Source organism: Papio anubis, chromosome 18 (assembly GCF_008728515.1).
Source record: "Papio anubis isolate 15944 chromosome 18, Panubis1.0, whole genome shotgun sequence".
In the NCBI taxonomy this organism is placed as follows: domain Eukaryota; kingdom Metazoa; phylum Chordata; class Mammalia; order Primates; family Cercopithecidae; genus Papio; species Papio anubis.
In genome coordinates, this window is record NC_044993.1 from 5,415,757 (window position 1) to 5,439,164 (window position 23,408).

The following is a 23,408-nucleotide window of genomic DNA, read 5'->3' on the forward strand; positions in this document are numbered from 1 at the left end:
AAGGTTGAGTGTGGGGTTGAAATTCTGAAATGATTCTCTCGTTTTTCTTTCCGTTGGCCCACAGATAACGTAGAGGGTGCCTATGACATACATGCCTGGCGTGGGGATCAGTGCTGGGGCCATAACAAGACCCAGACAGATATGAAAGTAGCTGAAAAGATCAAAAGGACTTACACTAAGAAGTTTCTAGGGTGGTGGGGGACCCTTAATTTCTTCATTTGGCTTTTTTGTGTTTCTCATTATTCTACACCTAGTATATGTTTTTGTAATGAAAGAAAAAGTTGTTCAAAACATTTGCAAACGTGTTGAGAGAGTTGTGCGGTGCTTGGCCCAGCCAGATCCTCCTTCCTCCGGGGGTTGGTCCTCCAGCCAGGACTGGCTTTGGGGAAACGCAGAGGAGACTAGAATCTCTTTGGGGAGAAGGCCCCCAGTCAATGTGGATCCTGTGTCGGGGCTACCCTGGTGAGAACACTGGGTGGGCCTGGTCAGAATCTCTTCCTCAGAGCTGACCTGAGCCTGAGATTTCCAGTTTGGGTGGGAGGGGGAAGGGGGGAGGGGCAGGCCTTCCAAGCTTAGTGGGTACCATATGCCGTTTGTAACTTTTGGGGAATTATTAGAGCAGCTCATCCTGGTGGCTTTGGTGATTACAGAGAATTCTTGCCTTTGCCCCCCTTCCTAGCTAGCCACTTTGGGGTCATCCTCCGTTTCCGTTGTCATTGGGGTTTTTTTCCCACATCCCCATCACTTTGACTGCTCAGCAGCTCCGGCTTCTTCTCCCCCACCCGCTTTAATCCACCCACCCCCCTGCCCGCCTTGGTCCCTGCCCCCACTTGGTTCTCCCGCTGGGTCTCCCTGTGTGGTCCCTCCCACCCCCACTGTCTCTTCTTTACCCCCTCCGGCCTTTCCCTGCCCCATCCCTCTCTCTTCCTGAGAGGTCGGGAGGAGGGAAGAAGGGGAGGAAGAGGCACCGAGGAGGAGGAGGAGGCGAAAAGGCACTTCCAGGACCCAGGGGAAAGGTCAGAGGAGAGCCAGGAAAGGGAGAGGCCAGAGAGAGGAGCCTGTAACAGCCACCAGGGCTGAGCTCCGCTCTGCACCAGGCAGTGTCCTGAGAACATTAGGATGCTGATGTGTTGACACAGATGAACTTACTTAGTAAATGAAGGTGGGGAACCTTGAAGAGATGACCTGGGCACTGGACTAAGGCTCCCTTTACCTACCTGCAAGGCCCTGCCTGGGGCTTCTAGGTCTCCAGGGGTCCTTTCCAGGAGCCAGAGCTCCATCGTTGGCCTTTGATGAGGCTTCGTAGACCAGCGGAAGGAAGGGTCAGGCTCTTTTGAGAGTGGAGTTTTATTAATGTTAAACATGACAGCTGCCTTTTCATAAACAAAACTCGCCCTGGGTGGGAAGGGGAGGGCATCCATAGTCTCCAAATCGGGAACTTCCAGTGTGCAATCAGCCTGAGCTCTGAGTGCATGACACTGACCAGAAGGAAACCACGGTCCTCAGGATGGGGCTCCTGACCTTGCTGTATCCTCGGTGAGACAGGGCTCGGTGTGATGCTGTGGTGCACATCTGAATCCTCGTGGCTTATGGGCAAGCAGAGGAGCTAGAGGCAGCACAGGCAGAAAGGCCTCCCGGTACCCAGGGCTGATGCTCAGTAGCTCTCTTGCTAATGATGGCTGTTCCCTCTCTTGAGGTTGGGGTTTTGGGGAGGGAACACTGGAGGGACTGTCCTGGTGGTCTTTGATAGACGAGCTCAGGAACCATGGAGTCTGCAGGAAGCTGTTTCCTGCCGTCACTTGTTTAAAATAAAAGGCAGACAGGCAGCAAGGAAGACGTGGGGAACTGAGCTCTGAGCACTTCAGCTTTTCTGCCCTTGAGACCTTTGTCTCATCCCCTCTCCCAACAGCGACTTGTCACCATTTCCTCTTCTCCACCTCTTCCTCTAAGCCAGTGGGTCTCAAGGTTCAGCAGCCTCAGAATCACCCTGGGGCTCATCCGAGCCCAGTTTCAGAGCTCCACTCCCAGTGTCTGGATCAGTAGGGCTGAGTGGAGCCTGAGCACTCACATTTCTAGTAAGTTCCTGGGTGTTGTGGTGCTGCTGGTCCAAGGACCATGCTTTGAGAGCTGCTGCTTTAGACTTCAGCAGCTCTGCAGCGGGCAGGGCGGATTGTGTGGCTCATGATCACTTCACCTCTCCAAGCCTCGGTTTCTTCATCTGTGAAATGGGTCTGTGATCTGTGCTGCCCTCACAGAGAAGAATAATCTGCGATGTGCAGATTCTTGGAGTGGGGCCTAAGCCCGCATAAGTGCTCGGTAGACTTGGGGCTCAGTTCCCTCCCAGACCTTCACTGTCTTCCATCTGTCCTCAAGAGAGACTCACAGGAGTGACTCCATGACTGTGTGCCTCCGAATGCCCCACTCTGAAACCCAGAGCTGGATGCAGAAAGTTGTCCCCATTCTACAGCTGGAGCAGCTGAGGCTCAGAGCATGAAGCACCCTCATCTGATGTTCCATAGCTAGAAGGAAGCCAGCTGGGATGTAGCCCCTGCTGGGATGCAGCCCCGCCTGGGATGCGGCCCCGGCTGGGATGTGGCCTTGGCTGGGATGTGGCTCTGGCTGGGTTGCGGCCCCAGCTGGCTGATCTCTGGAGTTTGTGCTCTTCTTAGTGCGCCAGGTTGCCTTAGCAAACAGTTGTGTGTAAGGGGTACGAGGTGCCAGGAGATGGCGAGAAATGGAGGGCAGACTGTACGCATCTTGTTAAGGGCAGAGCAGTGGACAGTTGTGAGGACAGGGGCAGGTGCACCAGTGTTCTGTGGTGGTAGCTGAGATCTCCCAGGGAGAGAGTGTCAGGGGAAAGGAGAAGACGAGGTGGAACCCTGGGGAGTGCCTGTGTGGAGACAGAGGGGGTGGAAGAGGCAGGGAGAAAGTAGAAGGCAGGATCAGCGCTATGAGAACCAAGATGGCGCCATGCGCTGGGTGCCATGCGAAGGGAGAAGTTCAAGGAGGGCAGAATTGACAATGGTGTGAAACGCCACCAGTGGGCATGGAGAAGATGCTGTTGGCTTTGGCAATTAGGAGGCCCCTGTGGACCCCTGAGGGCAGTTTCACTGGAGAGGTGTGGGGGCTCAAAAACCAGCGAGGAGTCCCATCCGCCAAGCCCTTCAGATCTCGTTTCTTTTTCATGTAATCCTCGCAACCACTTTATGAGGTAAGTATTTGATCCATTTTGTGGATGAGGAAACTGAGGTTTAGAGCCATTCAGGACTCTGGTTTGGGTCACAAGGCTAGTACATGTGGGGGTAAGTTTTTAAAGGATTCTGAAATTTGAACTTGCCATCTGGACGTTGCAGAGAAGGTTAAGGGTATAGACTGTTCCACTGTGCCGAGGCCTCCAGCAGAAGCAGCTCATGGCATCTGTCTCTGGTGCCTGTGTTTGGGTGAAGTCCTGGGTCCCCTGTCCCCCACTGGGGTCGCCCAGTCTCCCTGTCTCCTCTGTCTAGACCTGGACTCTCAACCTCAGTCTGAAGAGATGGACCATTGGCCCTGTTGGGGACCAAGTGGCACAGTGGGGGTGATGGAGAGCCCGGGTACCAACCTTCTTCTGGTGCATACAACCTTCATCTTAATGCATACACACACAGACACACACATATATATAACACACATACACATACACAAATGCTTGAATATATATACACATATATATGTACACCTGTACTCACAAATATATGTATATACACACATATACAAACACACCTATACACATATATATACATATTATACACACAAATATATGTATATATACACATACACAAATATACACACACACACATCACATTAATATATACATGATGGCGTTTCTTTGTGCCCTTTAGTAGATATGCCGGTTTTCCTGTGTATAGGAGTGACAATAGCCCAAGGTAGACGAGGGAGCCTAGGGCTGTCCACTGCTGATGGGGGGCTGTGACTGCCACTGGGGTTGGTGGACCCGATTTGTTCAGAAGAAGGAAAGTAGCTGAACCAGGGATGAAGAACTAGCACTTCCCCTTCCACTGCCCAGTGTGAGGTCAAAAGGGGCTGAGAACCTCCTTCAGGGTGAGCGGAGTAGGGGAGAGGCCTCCAGTCTGCCGGGCAGCTGCAAAAACGGTGCGCAGACCAACAGGTTTTCCGTCTCAGGCTCAGCTGACCTGTCACTGTCGTGCCAGATCTCTAGCAACAAACATTTGTAAGCACAACGTGACTCGGATTTTCAGAAACAGACCTGTCAGCAATCTTGTTGACCAAACCATTGTCAGATAAGCACCCAGCAGTCACCTAGCAAACCATGTCCCTCTTTACCCCGCTCCCCCACGATCATTTAAATGACATCAGGCTGCGGTTCTGGAAGGGTCCCAGTGTCCTTGGGGTTGGGGCTGTGACTTACTTATTGTACATCTATCTTGTGCCAGGCCCTGGGCTGGTACTTGGGACACAGGGACAATGCTTGTGGTTCTTCAACAAGAACCTGTGAGCCTACAGGGGCAAGGGGTGTTGCCCAAGGTAGACCTGGGGAGGTCTGAAAGAGGGGAAGGGTGGATGTGGAGGGTTGGAGGTATGCAGAGCACGGCCGGCGTGTGGAGGCATTTGGCAGCCAGCAGAGAGGGCAGACGCTGGAAAAGCCGTGACGCTCCACAGAGGAGCCGGCCAGAGCCGTGGGAGGGGGGCACATCGAGAAGAGCGAGGCTGGGAGAGCTGGCTCAGCCCGAAGGCTTGGCACTGGGCTGAACACGTGGTCGGGGTCCCCAGAAACTGCGTTGGCCCAAAGCAGGGCTAGTAACTTTCCTCCATGGAGGCTTGGGCCAGGGATGGGCAGTTTGGATCCAAGTCTGGGCTGACCACTGTGGAAATGGGAACCTGAGAGTGGTTACCATGGAAACAGACTCACTGCGTTCTTTTGCTTGTGAAATGCAGTCGGAGGCGAATGTGCAGCCCCTCCTTCCCCTCAGGTCAAGGCCGCCATTTAATTAAGCACTTTGGTGTTGATGCTCTGACAAGGCTACTCTAAACAGAGCCCTGGCTTCCCAGACACCGCGGGGACTGCTGAGAAATGCTCTTGAGTTGAAGGGCTGCTCCCCCACACTCCGAGTCTGCACCTGCCGCCTGTGGCTGTGCACTTTGCACCTTAGAAGGGAGGAACTGCCCTCTCTTGCCCCAGTCTCGTTTCCTGTGTGCAGTGGCCACCTGGCAGCCCCGCCCTGTGTCAGGAGCTTGAGGTTGGAGGTTCCACCCTGACTGCTAGGTGGGTTCTGTAGCTTTCACATTTAATCACCATGGTCACCTGATACGGGAGGCGTGAAATCACCCCCTTTTGGAAGGATCCCAAATGTCTATCAACTGATGGACTGATAAGCAGAATGTGGTCTCTCCATACAATGGAGTACTGTCCAGCCACAAAAAAGAGTGAAGTGGTGACCTGCACACGCGGCAGCAGGGATGAACCTTGGAGATGTGGCACTGAGTGAAAGAAGCCAGACCCCAGAGGCCACAGAGCGTATGAGTCCATTTCAATGAAATGTCCAGCACAGGCCAATCCATGGAGACAGAAAGTGGACGCGTGGTTCCCAGGGCCTGTCCTCACTTCGCACATCCAGTTGGTCACCAGGCCCTGTTGATTCACTTGCACAGTGTCCCTGAGATCATCCTTCCTTCTATCCCTGCTGCCTTGTCACCTGCTGACCCCCAGATGGCCATGGCCTGGTGGGGCAGTTCCCTGGAGAAAGGGGGCTGAGCACACGCACCTAAGGTGTCCAGGCCCTTGGCTGTGGCCTCACTATGTTGTGACTCTGGCCACATCACATGGCCCCTGAGCCTCCAGCCCTTATCTATGAATGTTGGTGATGAAAGTGATCATGGTGTCTCTACCTCATCTACCTCCCAGCATTGTTACAAAGACCAAATGAGATGAAACAGAAGCACGTTTTGTAAACTGAAAAGTGCTGTGCCAGTGTGAGTGTTTCCTTTAAGAAACACGTGTGAGATGATCAGTTTCCTTTAAGAAGTAAGTGTAGTGGAGTCCCTGAACCTGGACCCCAGTGAGGATCACGTGTTCATGGTCTGCTGCGAGCTGTGTGTTCCTTAGCTCCCGGGGACAGATGGATGATCCATTAGACAGCGTGGCTTCTTGTCGAAGGCGAACTTGCTGGTTGCCCTTCCGGTTTTGAGATAATCACCAGGAAGTGAACTTGTCAGCTCCAGGCCCATGTCTCCTTTAGACAGGTGGTTTGTGGCCTTGGGTCTTGGTACTAACTTGCGTACTTTGTGTGGGACTCTGCAGGAAGGTACTTAGATTCTAGGAAGAAATGCAGATTGATTTTTTTTTTTTTTAACTCAAAGTGTGATCCTTTGACCAGTAGCATCAGCATCACTGGGGAGCTTCTTAGAAGCGTAAACCCCAGGCCTGTTTAATCAGAAGCTCCATTTAGGAAGATTCCCCCAGTGATGCAAATCCACGCAATGTTTGAGAAGCAAACATATCACTCTACGATGTCACTGGGTGCCTGAGAAACCCTCACACCAGCAACTAAATGCCCTGAGAGAGCATCAGTTCATGCAAGTGGCTAACACAAGGTGAATGCCTCCAAACCAGTGGCATCCCTATGTGCCAGCAACCACCAGTTAGGAATTGTAATGAGATCTTGGTGATATTGGCAATTAAAATATGAACTAGTTGTGAAGTAAGCTGAATAAGGATATGTGGTCCCCTCAAGAGGCACAGAACTTTGTTGGAAAACACAAAAGGGGTCCTGATTAAATGGGGACACCAACGGTTTAGAGCAGAGGTTCTCAACTGGGGGTGTTCTGCCCCCTTTGGGGGACATCTGCAATGTATAGAGGCATTTTTGTTTGTCATAACTGGTGGGTCCAGGTGAGGGGTGCTGCTCAGCACCCTGCAATTTACAGGATGGTCCCTACTAGAGAGAATGATCTGGCCCCAGATGCCAATTGAGCTGATGTTGAACAATTTTGGTTTATCCTAGTGGAGTACACATGCACTCACATGTCACACGCACGCACATACAATGCACACAACACACATCCACACGCACATTATTTATTTTATTTTATTTTATTTTATTTTATTTTATTTTATTTTATTTTATTTGAGACAGGGTCTCACTTGGCCACCCAGGCTGGAGTACAGTGGTGTGGTCTCTACTCAACTGCAGTCTCAACCTCCTGGGCTCAAGTGATCCTCCCACCTCAGCCTCCCTGATAGCTGGGACTACAGGTGCCCGCCACCGTGCCCAGCTAATTTTTTGGTATATATTTTTTTTTTTTAGAGAGAGGGTTTTGCCATGTTGCCCAGGCTGGTCTCAAGCTGTTAGGCTGAAGTGATCCTCCCACCTTGGCCTCCCAAAGTGCTGGGATTACAGGGGTGAGCCACCACATCCGGCCAATACACACATCACTTTAAAAATTCAAGGATATCAGGCCGGGCGCAGTGGCTCACACCTTATTCCCAGCACTTTGGGAGGCCGAGGTGGGTGGATCACGAGGGTCAGGAGATCGAGATCATCCTGGCTAACACAGTGAAACCCTGTCTCTACTAAAAATGCAAAAAATTAGCCGGGTGTGGTAGCGGGCCCCTGTAGTTCCAGCTACTCAGGAGGCTGAGGCAGGAGAATGGCGTGAACCCCAGAGGCAGAGCTTGCAGTGAGCCGAGATTGCGCCACCGCACTCCAGCCTGGGCGGCAGAGGGAGATTCTGTCTCAAAAAAAAAAAAAAAAAATTTAAGACTATCAGATGATATTTTGATAACAGAGCAGTGGAGGATGGGAGAACTCAGCATAGTGGATTGTGAAACAGATTTTAAAGTCATGATAATAAAAACAGTGTGGCATTGAAATAAAACTTAATGTGGATCAATGGAATAAAATAGCCCTCAAAGCCATTTTAATAAAAAGGGAAAAAAATGACTGCATAAGATAGAACAAGCATAACACAGCCAATGGAAAAGGGTTCAGAATTCATTGTTGACCTAATTGCCTAGTCAGAAGTGAAATATCCCTGGAGCCATATCCCAGGCCAAATTTAGAGCCCCTTTCTTTATTTCCTCTTCATACCCACCCCCCTTGCCCCAGGGTGGTTCCTGTCTCTCTACAGTGTAGAGTTTGATTCCAAGTAGGACTGTAAAGATTGAGGCAAAAAGAGTTGATGAATTTCTGGTCTACAAAGAGGATGAATTTCTGGTCCCTATAAATAAGATCCACAGTTTGAGCCTTTTTAAATTTTCATTTAAAAATTTTTTTTGGGCCGGGCGCGGTGGCTTAAGCCTGTAATCCCAGCACTTTGGGAGGCCGAGACGGGCGGATCACGAGGTCAGGAGATCGAGACCATCCTGGCTAACACGGTGAAACGCCGTCTCTACTAAAAATACAAAAAAAACTAGCCGGGCGAGGTGGCGGGCGCCTGTAGTCCCAGCTACTCGGGAGGCTGAGGCAGGAGAATGGCATAAACCTGGGAGACAGAGCTTGCAGTGAGCTGAGATCCGGCCACTGTACTCCAGCCTGGGTGACAGAGCGAGACTCCGTCTCAAAAAAAAAAAAAAAAAAAAATTTTTTTGACTGGGCCCTGGCATTGCTGGTGGTGCCCGCATCTGTGCAATGGGCCCACCCAGAATTTGAGCCTTGATTGTAGGAAGGCTGTAGGCATTGCAACCAGAGAGGCCTGGGTTTAAATCCCAGCATGACCTCTTGAATTCCCTCACAACCTTTAAAGTGTCATGTGACTTCTCTGAACCTCCATTTCCCATCTGTGAAATGGGCATGAAGCCTGCAGTGCTGTTGTCAGGATTCAGGAGAGAGTGCCAAGGGCAGGGGATGAGTGCTGCCCTCCTGCCCTCTGCACATGGCACTCCCAGGGAATGGCACCGGGCTCCTGCTGTGCTGCTCTAGGCGCACTCATGGCTCATGGCCTCTCCTCGGGGACATGACGTGGGGGTGTTTTAATGGAGCACCATGTTCTCTTTTCGCTCTCGGCCACAGATGACGTCCGGTTGTTTGCCTTCGTGCGCTTCACCACTGGGGATGCCATGAGCAAGAGGTCCAAGTTCGCCCTCATCACATGGATCGGCGAGAACGTCAGCGGGCTGCAGCGCGCCAAAACCGGGACGGACAAGACCCTGGTGAAGGAGGTCGTACAGGTACTGAGTTCCTCCAGGGTCTGGAGGTCACAGCTCACCAAGGGTTACCATCCTGCAAGGAGAGAGAGGGCTGGGTTGGACTCCTGGGTCTGTAGCTTAGCTGTGACTTGGGACAAGCCATGCTGTGTCTCTGCACCTGTAAAGCCATTGGTGAAATGTCACCAGAATTGTTTCAGGATGCGGGCTAGGAGGAGGTGACTGTGTTTGTGGTTCCACCTATCCCATAACAAGCATGGCGGCTGGGTGCCTGCCTCTGTGGGTAGCGCAGGTTGCTTGCTTCTAGAGAAGGGGACCGGTCGGGGGACCAGAATAGCAGCCACTACCCTGTGGCATCCTGGCTGGCTGTCGGCAGTGGTCACAAGGATCCCGTGGGAGAATCCATGTGTGCCCTCTCTGAACAGTGCTTACTGTAAGTCTTTTCCATTCTGGCCATTAAAGAAAATGGACATTTTCAATGTCAGAAACTTCCAACGTTGTTCACTTGGGATACGGGTAACGGTCATGTTGAGAAAAGAACATCTGAACTCCACAAAGGTAATCCTGGGGTAGGGTAGAGGAGGGAGAGAGGCCTTTCCCTACTAAAGGGATCTCCATTTTGCAAAAGGATTTCTCACAACCCATGAACTAGGGAATCTCTCCCTCTTACCACCCCTTTAAACTGTTGTTCAGGTGAGCAGAAATAGTGTGTTACACGTCCCTTCAGCAGCTTGTCTGTTACAGAGGGCGGGGGGTACCGCTGCCCGTCCTCCACCATGCACATTGTTTTAAAGATTCAAAGCAGTGTAATTGGTCCATGATAAAACAAACGTTTAAAAAGAATAGACTCAACTGGGTGCGGTGGCTCACACCTGTAAATCACAGCACTTTGGAAGGCTGAGGCGGGAGGATTTATTGGCTAAGCAATCTGAGACCAACCTGGGCAACATAGTGAGACCCCATCTCTACAAAACATAAGAAAATAAAATGAGCCAGGCATGGTGGCACATGCTCATAGTCCCAGCTTCTTGGGAGGCTGAGGCGGGAGGTTCGCTGGAACCCAGGAGGTCAAGGCTGCAGTGAGCCACGATCGCACCACTGCACTCCAGCCTGGGCAACAGAGCGAGATCCTGTCTCAAAATAAATAAATAAAAATAAAAATAATAGTCTAATGATGGAAGTGGATGATAGCTAAAGACACAGGGTTTCTTTTTGAGGTGATGAAAATGCTCTAAAATTGACTATCATGGTGGTCGCACATATCTGTGAATATACCAAAAATCACCAATTGTCAAAAACAAAAACAGGCTGGGCACAGTGGCTCACACCTGCCATCTCAGCACTTTGGGAGGCTGAGGTGGGAGGATTGCCTGTGTCCAAGAGTTCAAGACCAGCCTGGGCAACATAGTATTAATATTACTCCATCTCTACAAAAGAATAAAAAATTAGCCAGGTATGGTGGTGCATACTGGTAGTCCCAGCTACTTGGGAGGCTGAGGTGGGAGGATCACTTGAGCCTAGGAGGTCGAGGCTGCAATGAGCCGAGATCTTGCCGATGCACTCAGCCTGAGTGTGGTGAAACTGAGACCCTGTTGTAAAAAGAAAAACAACAACAAAATAGGCTATCTGCAATGCACTATCTTGAATTGGACCTTAGAACAGAAAAGCTGTGGAAATATGAATCAAGTCAGGAGTTTAATTAATTATAATGTACCAATGTTGACTTTTTCACTGTGACACATGTACCGTCGTAATGTAAGATGTTAACAATGGGGAAATATGTATGTGTGTGTGTTAAGGAAGATAATATGGAAACTCGGTACTACCTCTTGCAACTTTTCTGTAAATCCAAAGCTCTTCTTTTTTTTTTTTTTGAGACGGAGTCTCGCTCTGTCACCCAGGCTGGAGTGCAGTGGCCGGATCTCAGCTCACTGCAAGCTCCGCCTCCCGGGTTCACGCCATTCTCCTGCCTCAGCCTCCTGAGGAGCTGGGACTACAGGCGCCCGCCGCCTCGCCCGGCTAGTTTTTTGTATTTTTTAGTGGAGACGGGGTTTCACCATGTTAGCCCGTGTTGGGATGGTTTCGATCTGCTGACCTCGTGATCCGCCCGTCTCGGCCTCCCAAAGTGCTGGGATTACAGGCTTGAGCCACCGCACCCGGCCCAAAGCTCTTCTAAATAAAATTTTTTTTTTAAGAGAGACGGGTCTCGCTATATTGTCAGGCTGGCCTCAAACTCCTGGGCTCAAGAGTTCCTACACCTCGGCCTCCAAAAGTGCTTGGATTATAGGCCACCATGCCCAGCCCAAAATAACACTTTTATTTAAAAAATAACAATATGGCCAGGTGGCATGGCTCATGCCTGTAATCTCAGCACTTTGGGAGGCCAAGGCGGGTGGATCACCTAAGGTCAGGAGTTCGAGACCATCCTGGCCAACATGGCAAAACCCTGTCTCTACTAAAAATACAGAAATTAGCCGGGCGTGGTGGTGGGTACCTGTAATCCCATCTACTCAGGAGGCTGAGGCAGGAGAATCTCTTGAAACCAGGAGGCAGAAGTTGCAGTGAGCCGAGATCTAGCCACTGCACTCCAGCCTGGGGGACAGAGCGAGTCTCCAAAAATAAATAAATAAAAATTAAAAATAATGATAGGACATAATAGAGTCATGTGGTCCCCCTGTCAGCTCCTGCTTTTGGACGTCCCTCCTGGCCACTCTCTGGACGGGCTCACCTCCTGCCTTTCAGCTTTGCTGTGGTCCCAGCCTACAGGTCACACTCTCGTCTGCAGCTATTTTTTTTTAAGGCTAATGTAATTTCATAAATGATATGGCTGCACCGCCTCTGTAATTCATGGTTTTCTGGTAGCAGAGTGTCCTGGTTCACAAGCGTACTGTCATGTACTATATGTTCCCCTGTTCTTGGTCTCTTAAGTTGCTTTCAATTTTTATTTTTATAAACAATGTTCCAACCAACATTTTAATACATGTGGCTCCTTTCTTCTGTTGAATTACTCTTTTAGAATACAATCTCGGCAGGTGGGCTTCTGGAGTTAAGAGGCGAGATCATCATTTTTAAAAGGTATGGGCGTCAGATTGGCTTTGAGCAATGCTAGCACTGTGCCTGGGACTGAGGAAATGCTGACAAAGGCCATTTGTTTCACATGCTAGTCAGCGTTCCTGGTTGACACTGCTGTCTGCACCCTGTCTGGCCCTGGAGCCCTTGTTTTGGAAAACCACTTATTCAACCCTACAGGCTGTTTTTCTCCAGGCCAGTTGGGTTTTAATGGTTAACCAGCTTCCAGGGGTCTTCCGAGGGGCAGCAGGATGGAAAATGAAAAAGAAGACCTGTTCTGTGGCCAAAGGTCTCCTGCTGAATTCTGCCCGCCGTGCTTGGCCTGCTCTTGGACGTGGCCAGGAGGAAAGGGAGCAGAGGGAGGGGGCGTTCTCCAGGATGTATGCACAGGGCACGACATTGCAGATCTTTGCGATTCCCTTTTGTCTTCCCATTTAAAAAATTGTGGTAAAATACAGGCCAGGTGTGGTGGCTCATGCCTGTAATCCCAGCACCTTGGGAGACCAAGATGGGTGGATCGCCTGAGGTCAGGAGTTCGAGACCAGCCTGGCCAACATGCCAACACAATGAAACCCCATCTGTACTAAAAATACCAAAAAATTAGCCAGGCGTGGTGGCGTGTGGCCTGTAGTCCCAGCTACCCGGGAGGCTGAGGCAGGAGAATTGCTCGAACCCGGGAGATCACATCAGGAGATTGAGCCGAGATCACAGCAAGACTCTAAAATAAATAAACAAATAATAATAAATTGTAAAGTACAATAACATAAAGTTTACCATGTTAGCCATTTTAAATTACAATTCAGCAGCGTTAAACAGAGTCACAATGTTGTCTAGTTCCACACCGCTGTCTAGTTCCAGAACTTTCTCATCACCCCCAAAGGAAACCTCATATCCACTAAGACAGTCTGCAGAGTTTCTTTCCGCTCTGGAACTCTTTTCAGTTTGGGTAGATGCGCCGGTGACTGAGGGGGATTGGAGGAAATTAATTCCCTCGTGGGAACCTTTAGGCGGGAGTAGTGGCGATAATTTATATGTTTGCAAGCTCGAGTAAGTTGAAGCACAAAGAGGAATTGCTTGGCTCTTGGTAGTGGGAAGTGCAGGGGTTTTGGCTTTAGGTGTGGCTAGATTGAGGGCTCAGGCAGTATTTTCATCTCATCTCTCAGTTCTGTTTTTCTCTGCGGTTGGCGTCAGGCAGCCTCTGCACAGCCAAAGAAATGGTCCATGCTCTGGTGGTCCCTCTGGGTCAGGATCCCAGAAGAGAGAGGCCTCTTTCCTCAGTGTCAATCAGTCTCTTCAGAGGACCCTGATTGGCCCAGCTTGGGTCACATGCACACCTCTTTGGGCAGGGAGGCGGGGTTTCGTGATGGGCAGCTCCAACGTGATCCCAGTTGTTAAAGAAAGGCATGCTGGTGAATGAAGAAGCGCAGATGTGCGCTGCAGTGGGGGAGCTGGAATACTGTCCTGAACTACAGGTGCAGGCTCATATTTTGACCATTATCATTTGCATTTTCCACCTCTCCACTTAAAAATGTCAATTATCTGAAGCTGCTACAAGACCTTATGTTTATGCTGCAGTTGCAAATATAGCCATTTAGGGTCCATTCTGCTGGTATCATGCTATCTTTCCACAGCCACTAAAGCCATGCAGAGACTGGCATGCCCATCAGCTTCCCCTCTGCTTCATGGGGGTTCAGAGCAGACGTTCTCTAAGGAACCTTCCAGATGGGCCCATTCTGGATGCCATGTCTTGGGGACCAGGTCACTTCCCCGGCTGCCTTTTTGCCATCATTTCTATGTGAAGAAGAAGTAGATTGGCTTTTAAAGATTACTGTATTAATAAACTCTTGACTTTGATTGTAATAAAGTAATGCACATACATTCCTGTGCTTTGTGTGAAACGTGGAGGGTGTAAATTAATTGCATGGTCATTGATGTGGAGGAACTGGAATCCAGGGGGCGTTTTTTTTGGTTTTTTTTTTTTTTTGGAAACAGAATCTCAGTCACCCAGTCTGGAGTGCAGTGGCACAATCTCAGCTCACTGCAGCCTCTGCCTCCCATGCTTAAGCAATTCTCATGCTTCAGCCTCTCGAGAAGCTGGGGATTACAGGTGTGTGCCACCATGCCCAGCTAATTTAGAGGAGGGATCTGCATGTCACTAACCACCTACCTGACCATGGGCAAGTCTCTCCCCCCCTGGGCCTCAGTGTCCTCATTTGTAAAATGAAGAATTGGATGAGTTGACTTGCTGTGTCATATTCTATTTTAGGGTATTCTGGAAATTTTTCTCTTCTTTTGTTTTAATGGAGTAATTTGTTTATGAAGGCATTTTACCTTTAAATGAACCTTATTTTACTTTGCCAAGGGGGAAGGTGTAGTACAGTGGACTTTGGAGCCAGATGGCGTGGGTTCAAATTTCAGCTCCATCACTTACTGTGTGACCTTGGGCACATGGCTTACCCTCTCTGGACTCAGTCACCTGATGTGTAAAATAAGGGTAATATAGTGCCTGCCTTGTAGGGTTGTGGTGGGGATTAAATGAGCAAATATAGGGAAAGTGCTTAGAACAATGTCTTAATTTCTGGGACCCGGAAGTAATAGCTGTTATTTCCAGTTTTCCGTTTAGACAACCCCGTGATGCACAGTTTGGGCAGGAAATGTTTCTACACTGTAGATTATTTCCTTCGGAGATGCTAGATACAGATGCTGAGCTCCAGGGCATGAATCTCGTTGTTCGCCAATATTGCCAGTTGTCTTACAAATGGCTTGGGCCAAAGTCACAGCCATCAGCCACACAGGAAGGGTCTGGCCTCACCCACACTTGCCAGCGCTAACCTCAAAAAGTTCATACTTCACCTGTGGCCAGCACACAGGTGCATCAGCATATGGGGAAACTGAGGCCCACAGCAGTGATAGGACCTGCTCTAAACCCACAGCTAATGAGTGACAGAGCTGGGGCTAGAGCCTGGGAGAATTAGGAGTGAAGTTCGACTCTGATCCTCTTTAGTCTGTATTCAGAGCCTGAGAAACTGAGAGGCGTCTGTGGCTGAGGGAAAACAAGACAAAACAAGACAAATGCCAGCAAGGCCACGGGGCAGCAGGGGCTGCCAGGCAAGCTGGGCGGGGCGATTGCGACGCCCTGACTCGAGTCCGGGGAATGCGCTGAACGCACAGCACGCACGGCTGGCTGGCCACAGCTGTTGTCTGCCACACAGAAGTACCCGGCTGGTGCCCAGGACAGAACCTCGGTCCCATTGTTCTCGTGTCTCTGCAGGATTGTGGGGACAATGCAGTGACCGCTGGTAGTGACCTGCGATGTGCCAGGGCCAGGCTGTCTTGATTTAGAGCCATGCTTGGTCAATGCTGCATCATGCTTGTCTTGCAGAATGGGCTCATTCACTTGATCCTTTTATTTATTCTTTAACATAATATGAACATTCACAGAGCCAGGAATCCAGAGGGCGTGCAGCTCAACTTTCAGGGTCAGGAACAGAGGACATCAGAGGGTGCTGCCTCGAAGCAGAAGTGGAAGTGGGAAGGACGACGTGCCAGGGATGGTGTGAACTAGCCAATTGGAGTCTGTTCTGATGGCTTCGCAGCCCCAGGAGTAACCAGGCTTAGTGGCTCACACCTGTAATCCCAACACTTTGGGAGACCAAGGCAGGAGGATTGCTTGAGCCCAGGAGTTGGAGACCAGCCTGGTCAACATAGTGGGACCTTGTCTCTACTAAAAATAAAAAAAAACTAGCTGGCACGTGGTGTTGCATGCCTGTAGTCCCAGCTACTCAGGAGTCTGAGGAGGGAGGATCACTTGAGCCCAGGAGTTGGAGGCTGCAGTGAGCTGTGTTTGTGCCATTGTACTCCAGCCTGGGTGATAGAGGAAAGCCCTGTCTCAAAAATAAGTAAATAAATTAATAAAAATAAACCCTAGGGGCAGGATCGGCTTAATTTCTGGGACTAGATTTACCCACCCCTCCCCTCTGAGGGCCTCTTTTGGTTACCAATGTGGCAATAATATGAATAACAGTAGTTTTATTGTGGCCCTACTATGTGCCTGACACTCTTCGAAGGACTTTCCGTGTATTAAGTCATTTTTCCTTCACGAGGCCAGGTCTGCCACTTTCCCTGTTTTATAGATGAGGAGCTTGGGATCCGAGGAAACTGAGTAACTTGTTCAAGGTCCGGGTGCTTGGACATGGCAAAGCTATGCCTGGAATCCAGGCTGTGGGCTCAGCGCCCCGACACGGCCACTTCACCACACTGCACATTTCCCAAACCATCTGGCACCAGGGAAGAGGTGCTAAGGCCGTAAGCAGGGCTGGACACTCCTTTTGTAGACTCGTGTTGCCCATGCAATTAGTTTTCAAATTTTCTGATTCTCAGTTTTCCTTGATGGTGGAACCTTTAAACTGGAAAGTGAACTTTGTTGCTCTGTGCCTGCTTTAAAAGAACGCGGCTGTGTAAAATGGAGAAAGTTATGGCATGTAGGGGAGTGAGGCTCAAGTTGATATTCTGACTCCATCAGCTCATAGGCGTAGGACTTTGGGCAGGTATTTATCACTGGAATTTCTGTGTTTTCACTTAGGAAAAGGAGAATGTAAAATGTCACAGAGTGGTTGGAAGGATTAAAGAAAAGCAGTGGGTATGAAAAGGGCTTCTCCATTTTGATGCCCGGTGAACTGTTCATCTATCAAAATCCTGATTTCTTACCCCGTTCTCCTACCAGCCTCAATCAGAATTAATTGTGCCTGCATCTGTATCTTCTATGGTCTAGATAGTATTATAATTAAGGAATTATAATTAAGTAACTAACAAGGAGATAATCTCCTAGAAGGCAGAAGTCATGGCTGCTTTGTGAATCGTACTGCTAGTGCTGGAAGGTTACTGTGTGTTTGCACATAACAAAGGCTAAGAAATGAAGAAATGAGGCCGGGTGCCATGGCTTATGCCTGTAATCCCAGTACTTTTTGAGGCTGGAGCAGGTGGATTGCTTGAGCTCAGGAGCTTGAAACCGGCCTGGGCAACATAGTGAGACTGCATCTCTATTTTAAAATAATTTTTAAAAATTAAGAAATGGGCTGGGCACAGTGGCTCGTGCCTGTAATCCCAGCACTTCGGGAAGCCGAGGTAGGTGGATCACTTGAGGTGAGGAGTTCATGACTAACCTGGCCAACACAGTAAAACCCCGTCTCTACTAAAAATACAAAAATTAGCTGGGCATGGTGGCATGTGCCTGTAATCCCAACTACCAGCTACTCGGGAGGCTGAGGCATGAGAATCGCTTGAACCTAGGAGGCAGAGGTTGCAATGAGCCGAGATTGCACCACTGCACTCCAGCCTGGGCAACAGAGCAAAACCCCGTCTCAAAAAAATAAAAAGAAATGAATCTGCTTATGTAGGCTCTTTGGGTATTACCAGGACAGAAACTTATAAATGCTCAGTAACTGTTCTCTGCATTAAATTAAATTGTGGAAGCTAATTACACTCAGGGGACTTGGGGCTAGGTTGAAATTTTCAAATCTCTGCTTCTGTTTCAATAGAAAGCAGGAGGCTGAGCGCAGTGGTTCACGCCTGTAATCCCAGTACTTTGGAAGGCCAAGGAGGACAGATCACCTGAGGTCAGGAGATCGAGACCAGCCAGGCCAACATGGTGAAACCTCGTCTCTATTAAAAATACAAAAATTAGGCTGGGCATAGTGGCACACACCTGTAATCCCAGCTACTCAGGAGGCTGAGGCAGGAGAATCGCTTGAACCCAGAAGGAAGAGGTTAGAGTGAGCCGAGATTGTGCCACCAGCATTGCAGTCTGGGAGATAGAGCGAGACTCCATCTCAACAACAACAACAAAAATGAGAGAAAGCAGGAGTGAGAGCTGACCGGGGCAGCCGGGAGAACCTACACCCCTCCATGGGATGAGATTTATGAGGCTGCTGCTCCCCTCTGCAAAGCATGAGTTACCACTTAGACTGTGTGGACCATCCATAGGCCGCCCGTTGCCTTCAAAGGGTTTCCGCTGTGTATTTCTATGTGGAGTGTTTACGCGTGGACTCTGTATTTGCATAACCAGAAGGGCCTTTTTGGCCTGACGCATTTCACCTGGGCCTGGGCTCAGGCTGGGGGAGCTTCTTGTTGCTCATGTCATACATATATATATATATATAAAAATAAAAAAATACATGTATATCTAAATATATAAAAAATATATTTATATAAACATATATATTATATATAAATATTTATATATAATATATATAATATATATTACATATATTTTTTATATATATGTATTTATTTTTAGATGGAATCTCACTCTGTTGCCCAGGCTGGAGTGCACTGGCGACATCTTGGCTCACTGCAGCCTCCGCCTCCCGGGTTCAAGCGATTCTCCTGCCACAGCCTCTCAAGTAGCTGGGATTACTGGCACCTGCCACCACGCCCAGCCTAATTTTTGTATTTTTAGTAGAGATGGGGTTTCACCACATTGGCCAGGCTGGTCTCAAACTGACCTCAGGTGATCTGCCCGCCTCAGCCTCTCAAAGTGCTGGCATTATAGGCATGAGCCACTGCGCCCGGCCTCATGTCATATATGTTTAAAACACAAATTGCACAATTGAAAACTCAGAAGCTTCCATGCAGCCTGAGAATGGCGGGATCAGGTACTGCATAGGGAGGGCCAGGCTTATTCATCCATGAGCCGGGGGCTGTACTGACCCCAATGTAGAGATGAGGAAACTGAGGCTTAGAGAGGACTAGTTCTTGAGCCAAGGTGAGTGTTCAGGCAGAAGTAAGATGGTGGGGGACCGGAGGCCACTTTCAATGTGGGACTTTTATAACAGGAGAGCAGTGAGGAGCCCTGGGAAGATCTGAAACTGAAGAGCGATGGGTCTGCTTTGTGGATCTTTTACTTAAGAGGTTAAAAGCCCTTAGGGGAGCTGAAATGGGAGGATTGCTTGAGCCCAGGAGTTCCAGACCAGCCTGGGCAATATAACGAGACCCTGCCTCTACAAAAAAATATAAAAATATTAGCCAAGCGTGGTGGCATGTACCTATAGTCCAAGCTACTCAGGAGGCTGAGCCCAGGAGGTCAAGGATGCAGTGAGCTATGATCACACCACTGTGAGGATGCAGTGGCACTCCAGTGTGGATGACAGAGCAAGACCCTGTCTCAAAAAAAAAGTCTTAGAGAAAAAAAAAATCTCTTAGGAGAAAGAAGGAGATCCCTGCATCCTAGGTTTGGGTCTGGGATGTATATGAAGCCACCTTAATAAGCAAAGAATTCTGCCCAGCAGGCTGTGACCTGGCTGCCCTCCACCAAACTCCAGACCAGTGCCAGCCTGCCCTAGCCTGGTACCTGCCCCAGGCACCTGCCAGCAGCTGGCTTCCGGACGCTCTGGTGCGGTGATTCCCGACACAGTCGCTAGCACGGTATCCAGTCGCTGTGCCGTGAGGATGCAGCATTCGAACATGTACAGGTCTTAACCTGAAGAAATGAATCTGGAGAGGTCTTTGTGTGTGAAGGGCATGTTTCCCAGCCTTCCTGAAAGGCCGAAGGCTCACTGCACTCTCAATCTTGCCCTTGTGTACAAGTGTCTTTCCTCCCTGCCTTTTCTTCCCCTTCCCTGCACGCTTCTGTCCACCTCTTGGCATTCTTTGTTCCCGGACATCTTGCCTCATGAGATTCCCTTACGAAACAAGCACACATGCTTAGTCTTCACCCATGGTGGTTTCATTCTAAGTTGCTGTAGTTTGCCCAAAGGGTTCCGACAAAATGCAGGAGCTAAGTGATCAGCCACTACCCCCGACCTCACACAGAGGGGTCTGCCCCTTCCCATGGAGCCCTTGCCACAGCCTTTAGCAGAGCAGAGATACAGCCTGTGTCCTTTCTCTTGACATTTCATAAATGCTTTTTGTTTTTATAATTTTTCTCTTGAGATGGCATTTTGCTCTTGTCACCCAGGCTGGAGTGCAGTGGCACAATCTCAGCTCATGGCAACCTCTGCCTCCTGGTTCAAGTGATTCTCCTGCCTCAGCCTCCCAAGTAGCTGGGATTACAGGGGTATGCCAATGCACCCAGCTAATTTTGTATTTTTAATAGAGATGCCATGTTGGCCAGACTGGTCGTGAACTCCTGACCTCAGGTGATCCGCCTACCTGCGCCTCCCAAAGAGCTGGGATTACAGGCATAAGCCACCGTGCCCAGCCTGTTTTTATTACTGTAATGGCCAAATATTATTTTGTAAGTGGATGTAGTACAACATATGTAAGTCTGTGATACCCATTTTGTGTGTGTGTACACCTGTGTATGGTGTGTGTGTGCTGCATGCCTGGGTGTGGGAGTGGATGTGTGTGTGCCTGTGTGTATATATGTGTATGTGTGTGCACTCCTGTGTATGAGTGTGGATGTGTGTGCACATATGTGTACATGCATGTATGCATGCTTGGATGTGCATGTGTGTGCATACCTGTGTGTGCACTGCATGCATCTGTGTGTATGCACACGTGTCTATGTGTGTGCATGCATGTGTATATGTGTATATGCATGCCTGAATGTGCATGTGTGTGTGCATACCTGTGTTTCTATGCACCTGTGTGTGTATACGTTTGTGTGGACACATTCCTGCGTGTCTGTATGTCTGTGTGTGCATGCCTGTATGTGCATGTGCATGTATGTGTGTGGGAGGGTGTGTGCATGCCTGTGTGTGTGTGCACCTGTGTGGGTACATGCCTGTGTGTGTGTGCACTTGTGTGGGTGCATGCCTGTGTGTGTGCATGCCTGCATATGTGTGTGGGGGGGGTGTGCATATCTGTGTGTGTGTGTGTGTGCATGCCTGTGTGTGTGTGTGTTGGTGTGTGCATATCTGTGTTTGTGTGTGTGTGCATGCCTGCGTGTGTGTATGGGGGTGTGTGTGTGCATATCTGTGTGTGTGTGCATGCCTGCGTGTGTGGGGGTGTGTGTGTCTATCTGTGTTTGTGTGTGTGCATGCCTGCGTGTGTGTGTGCATATCTGTGTTTGTGTGTGTGCATGCCTGCGTGTGTGTGTGTGCATATCTGTGTGTGCATGCATGCCTGTGTGTGTTCCTCCACCTGGTGAGTTCCCTGGCGTGGAGTGAATCCTGTGATCTGCTGGCTACTTCACTTCCCTTGTCTTCAATTTTCTCATCTGAAAAATGTGTACGATAATATCTCACTCATGGAATTGTGAAAATTCAGTAAGATACCATGTATAGGTGCCTGGCGTATATGCAGTGTTACATAGATACTATTTACTTACTTTTCCAACTTTTGCTGAAAAAATGGAAACAGCCTGGTATTTACCAGCAATGAACATCTTTGAGTATGTATGTTGTCATTAAAAAAAAAAATTCTGTTACTTCTTTGGGAAAAATCCCCAAACATGGATGTGGCTGAGGAATAAGAAATGCTGGGCACAATTTCGATGGGGCAGAAGTTGAAGATCTGAACCTGGATTTAATCTCTAGCTTGTCAACTGATCAATAAGCCTGGGCTATTTGGAGCTCTGGGTTAAGGGGGATTCTGAGGTTAAGCCTGGACTCGGTGGGGAAAGTGCCATGATTAATTTGTGATGTCAGCTGTGGACACTGGAGAGAGGAGAATGTTTCCCGCATGCTTTCCATGCCTGGTCTAGATGAAGCTGTAGTTAGAAATTAGGCAAGGTGCATATGGGGCTTCTGTAAATCTCTGTGGTCAGGAAAGCCGAGCCTTAGACCCCAGGCAGTTGCCCAAATGCTGAAGAGGTCGGGGGCTCTGTCGGGGTCACGGATCCAGGCGTAAGAACAGCTGCCCCTATTTGGTTTTGGCAAAAACACTCACAGCGTGCTTCTGGGACTCCACAGCGTGCTTCTGGGACACATGCCTTCCATCTTCATTAGATGGTTACCCCGTGTCCACCTGAAATACAGCCGTGTGCCTCTGTCTTGGCTTTTGTTTTCTCACAGTACAGCAGGGTTGCATCACTCCTGAACTGCGAGGGTTTGACCTGGGTGCCTTTGTTCCTGAATCTGTCAAACCCTGGCCAGTACCATTTTGATCTGTTAGTTTTTTGCTCTATCTGTGATGACTCATGCCTATTATAAGAACCTGTTCCGGCCAGGCGCGGTGGCTCACACCTGTAATCTCAGCACTTTGCGAGACCTAGGCAGGCAGATCCCCTGAGATCAGGAGTTCAAGACCAGTCTGGTCAACATGGTGAAACCCTGTCTCTACTAAAAATACAAAAATTAACCGGGCGTGGTGGTGCACACCTGTAGTCCCAACTACTTGGGAGGCTGTGGCAGGACAATCACTTGAACCTAGAAGGTGGAGGTTGCAGTGAGCCAAGATGGTACCACCGTACTCCAGACTGGGCAAGAGAGCAAGACTCTGTCTCAAAAAACAAACAAACAAAAAAGAACCCATTCCTTTTGAGTAAATGATGCCTTGCTGGTAGATTTTAAAACCTCAATCTTTTAAGCACTTTGACTAGTTGCAGGAGGGAGGTGTAGGGGCCTCGGTGGGGTTGGCAGCGGGCGCCCAGTGAGTGCCCAGTGGGTTTCATGGCTGTGCATTTTCAATTGGCTACCGTTCCTTGGAGATTGCCTTGTCGCCTAGCAAGATGCAGGGTGCTGGGGACTGTGGCTGCTTTTCTTCAGCAGTCCACGGTCTTTGGTTTATAAGTCATCATCACCCACTTGTGGAAAGGACACATTCATGTGGCCAGCATGTGTCTTGTCTATCCCCGGCGCCATCTCGTGCCTGCGGGAGGGGAGATTCTAGCCCCCACACCTTGTTACGAGGGTTTGGGATGGACCTGAAGGCAGCCTGCAGCCTTTGTTGTGAGAGCCATGCTCTGATCCCAAAGCTGACTTTTGCATGCCAGGTTTCCCCATTGCCTTAGGATCTGGTGTCCCTGGTGGAACTTCGTCCCATGTCCATGTGCTCTGGAGGTTTATGCATAGGATCCCTGGATGACCGGTGGGGAAAGGTTGGGGGACCCTGTTGTCTAGCCGCCTTCTTTCACAGAGGTGGAAACCAGGGCCCAGAGCCATTAAATACTGCCTTCTGGGCATTTTAGAGCCCGCTGCTTCTATTTTTCTATTCTCAGTCTGTCAGAGAGACCAGTAAGTACCAGAATTTTGGCTTCAAGTGTTTACTAACATGTGTTCGTGGGAAGAACAAATTGTGT

General features: G+C 49.4%; 1 protein-coding gene across 3 annotated transcripts in view; it reads left to right on the forward strand.

Moving 5' to 3' along the window:
* MEAK7 (MTOR associated protein, eak-7 homolog) overlaps positions 1–23,408 on the forward strand; it is a 148,231-nt gene that overhangs the window by 18,575 nt on the left and 106,248 nt on the right. For all 3 annotated transcript variants that reach the window (XM_031658051.1, XM_031658052.1, XM_003917255.4), the window contains exon 3: positions 9,027–9,184. In XM_031658051.1, coding sequence (XP_031513911.1) covers positions 9,027–9,184 — 158 coding nt within the window. The remainder of the gene's footprint in view (positions 1–9,026; positions 9,185–23,408) is intronic.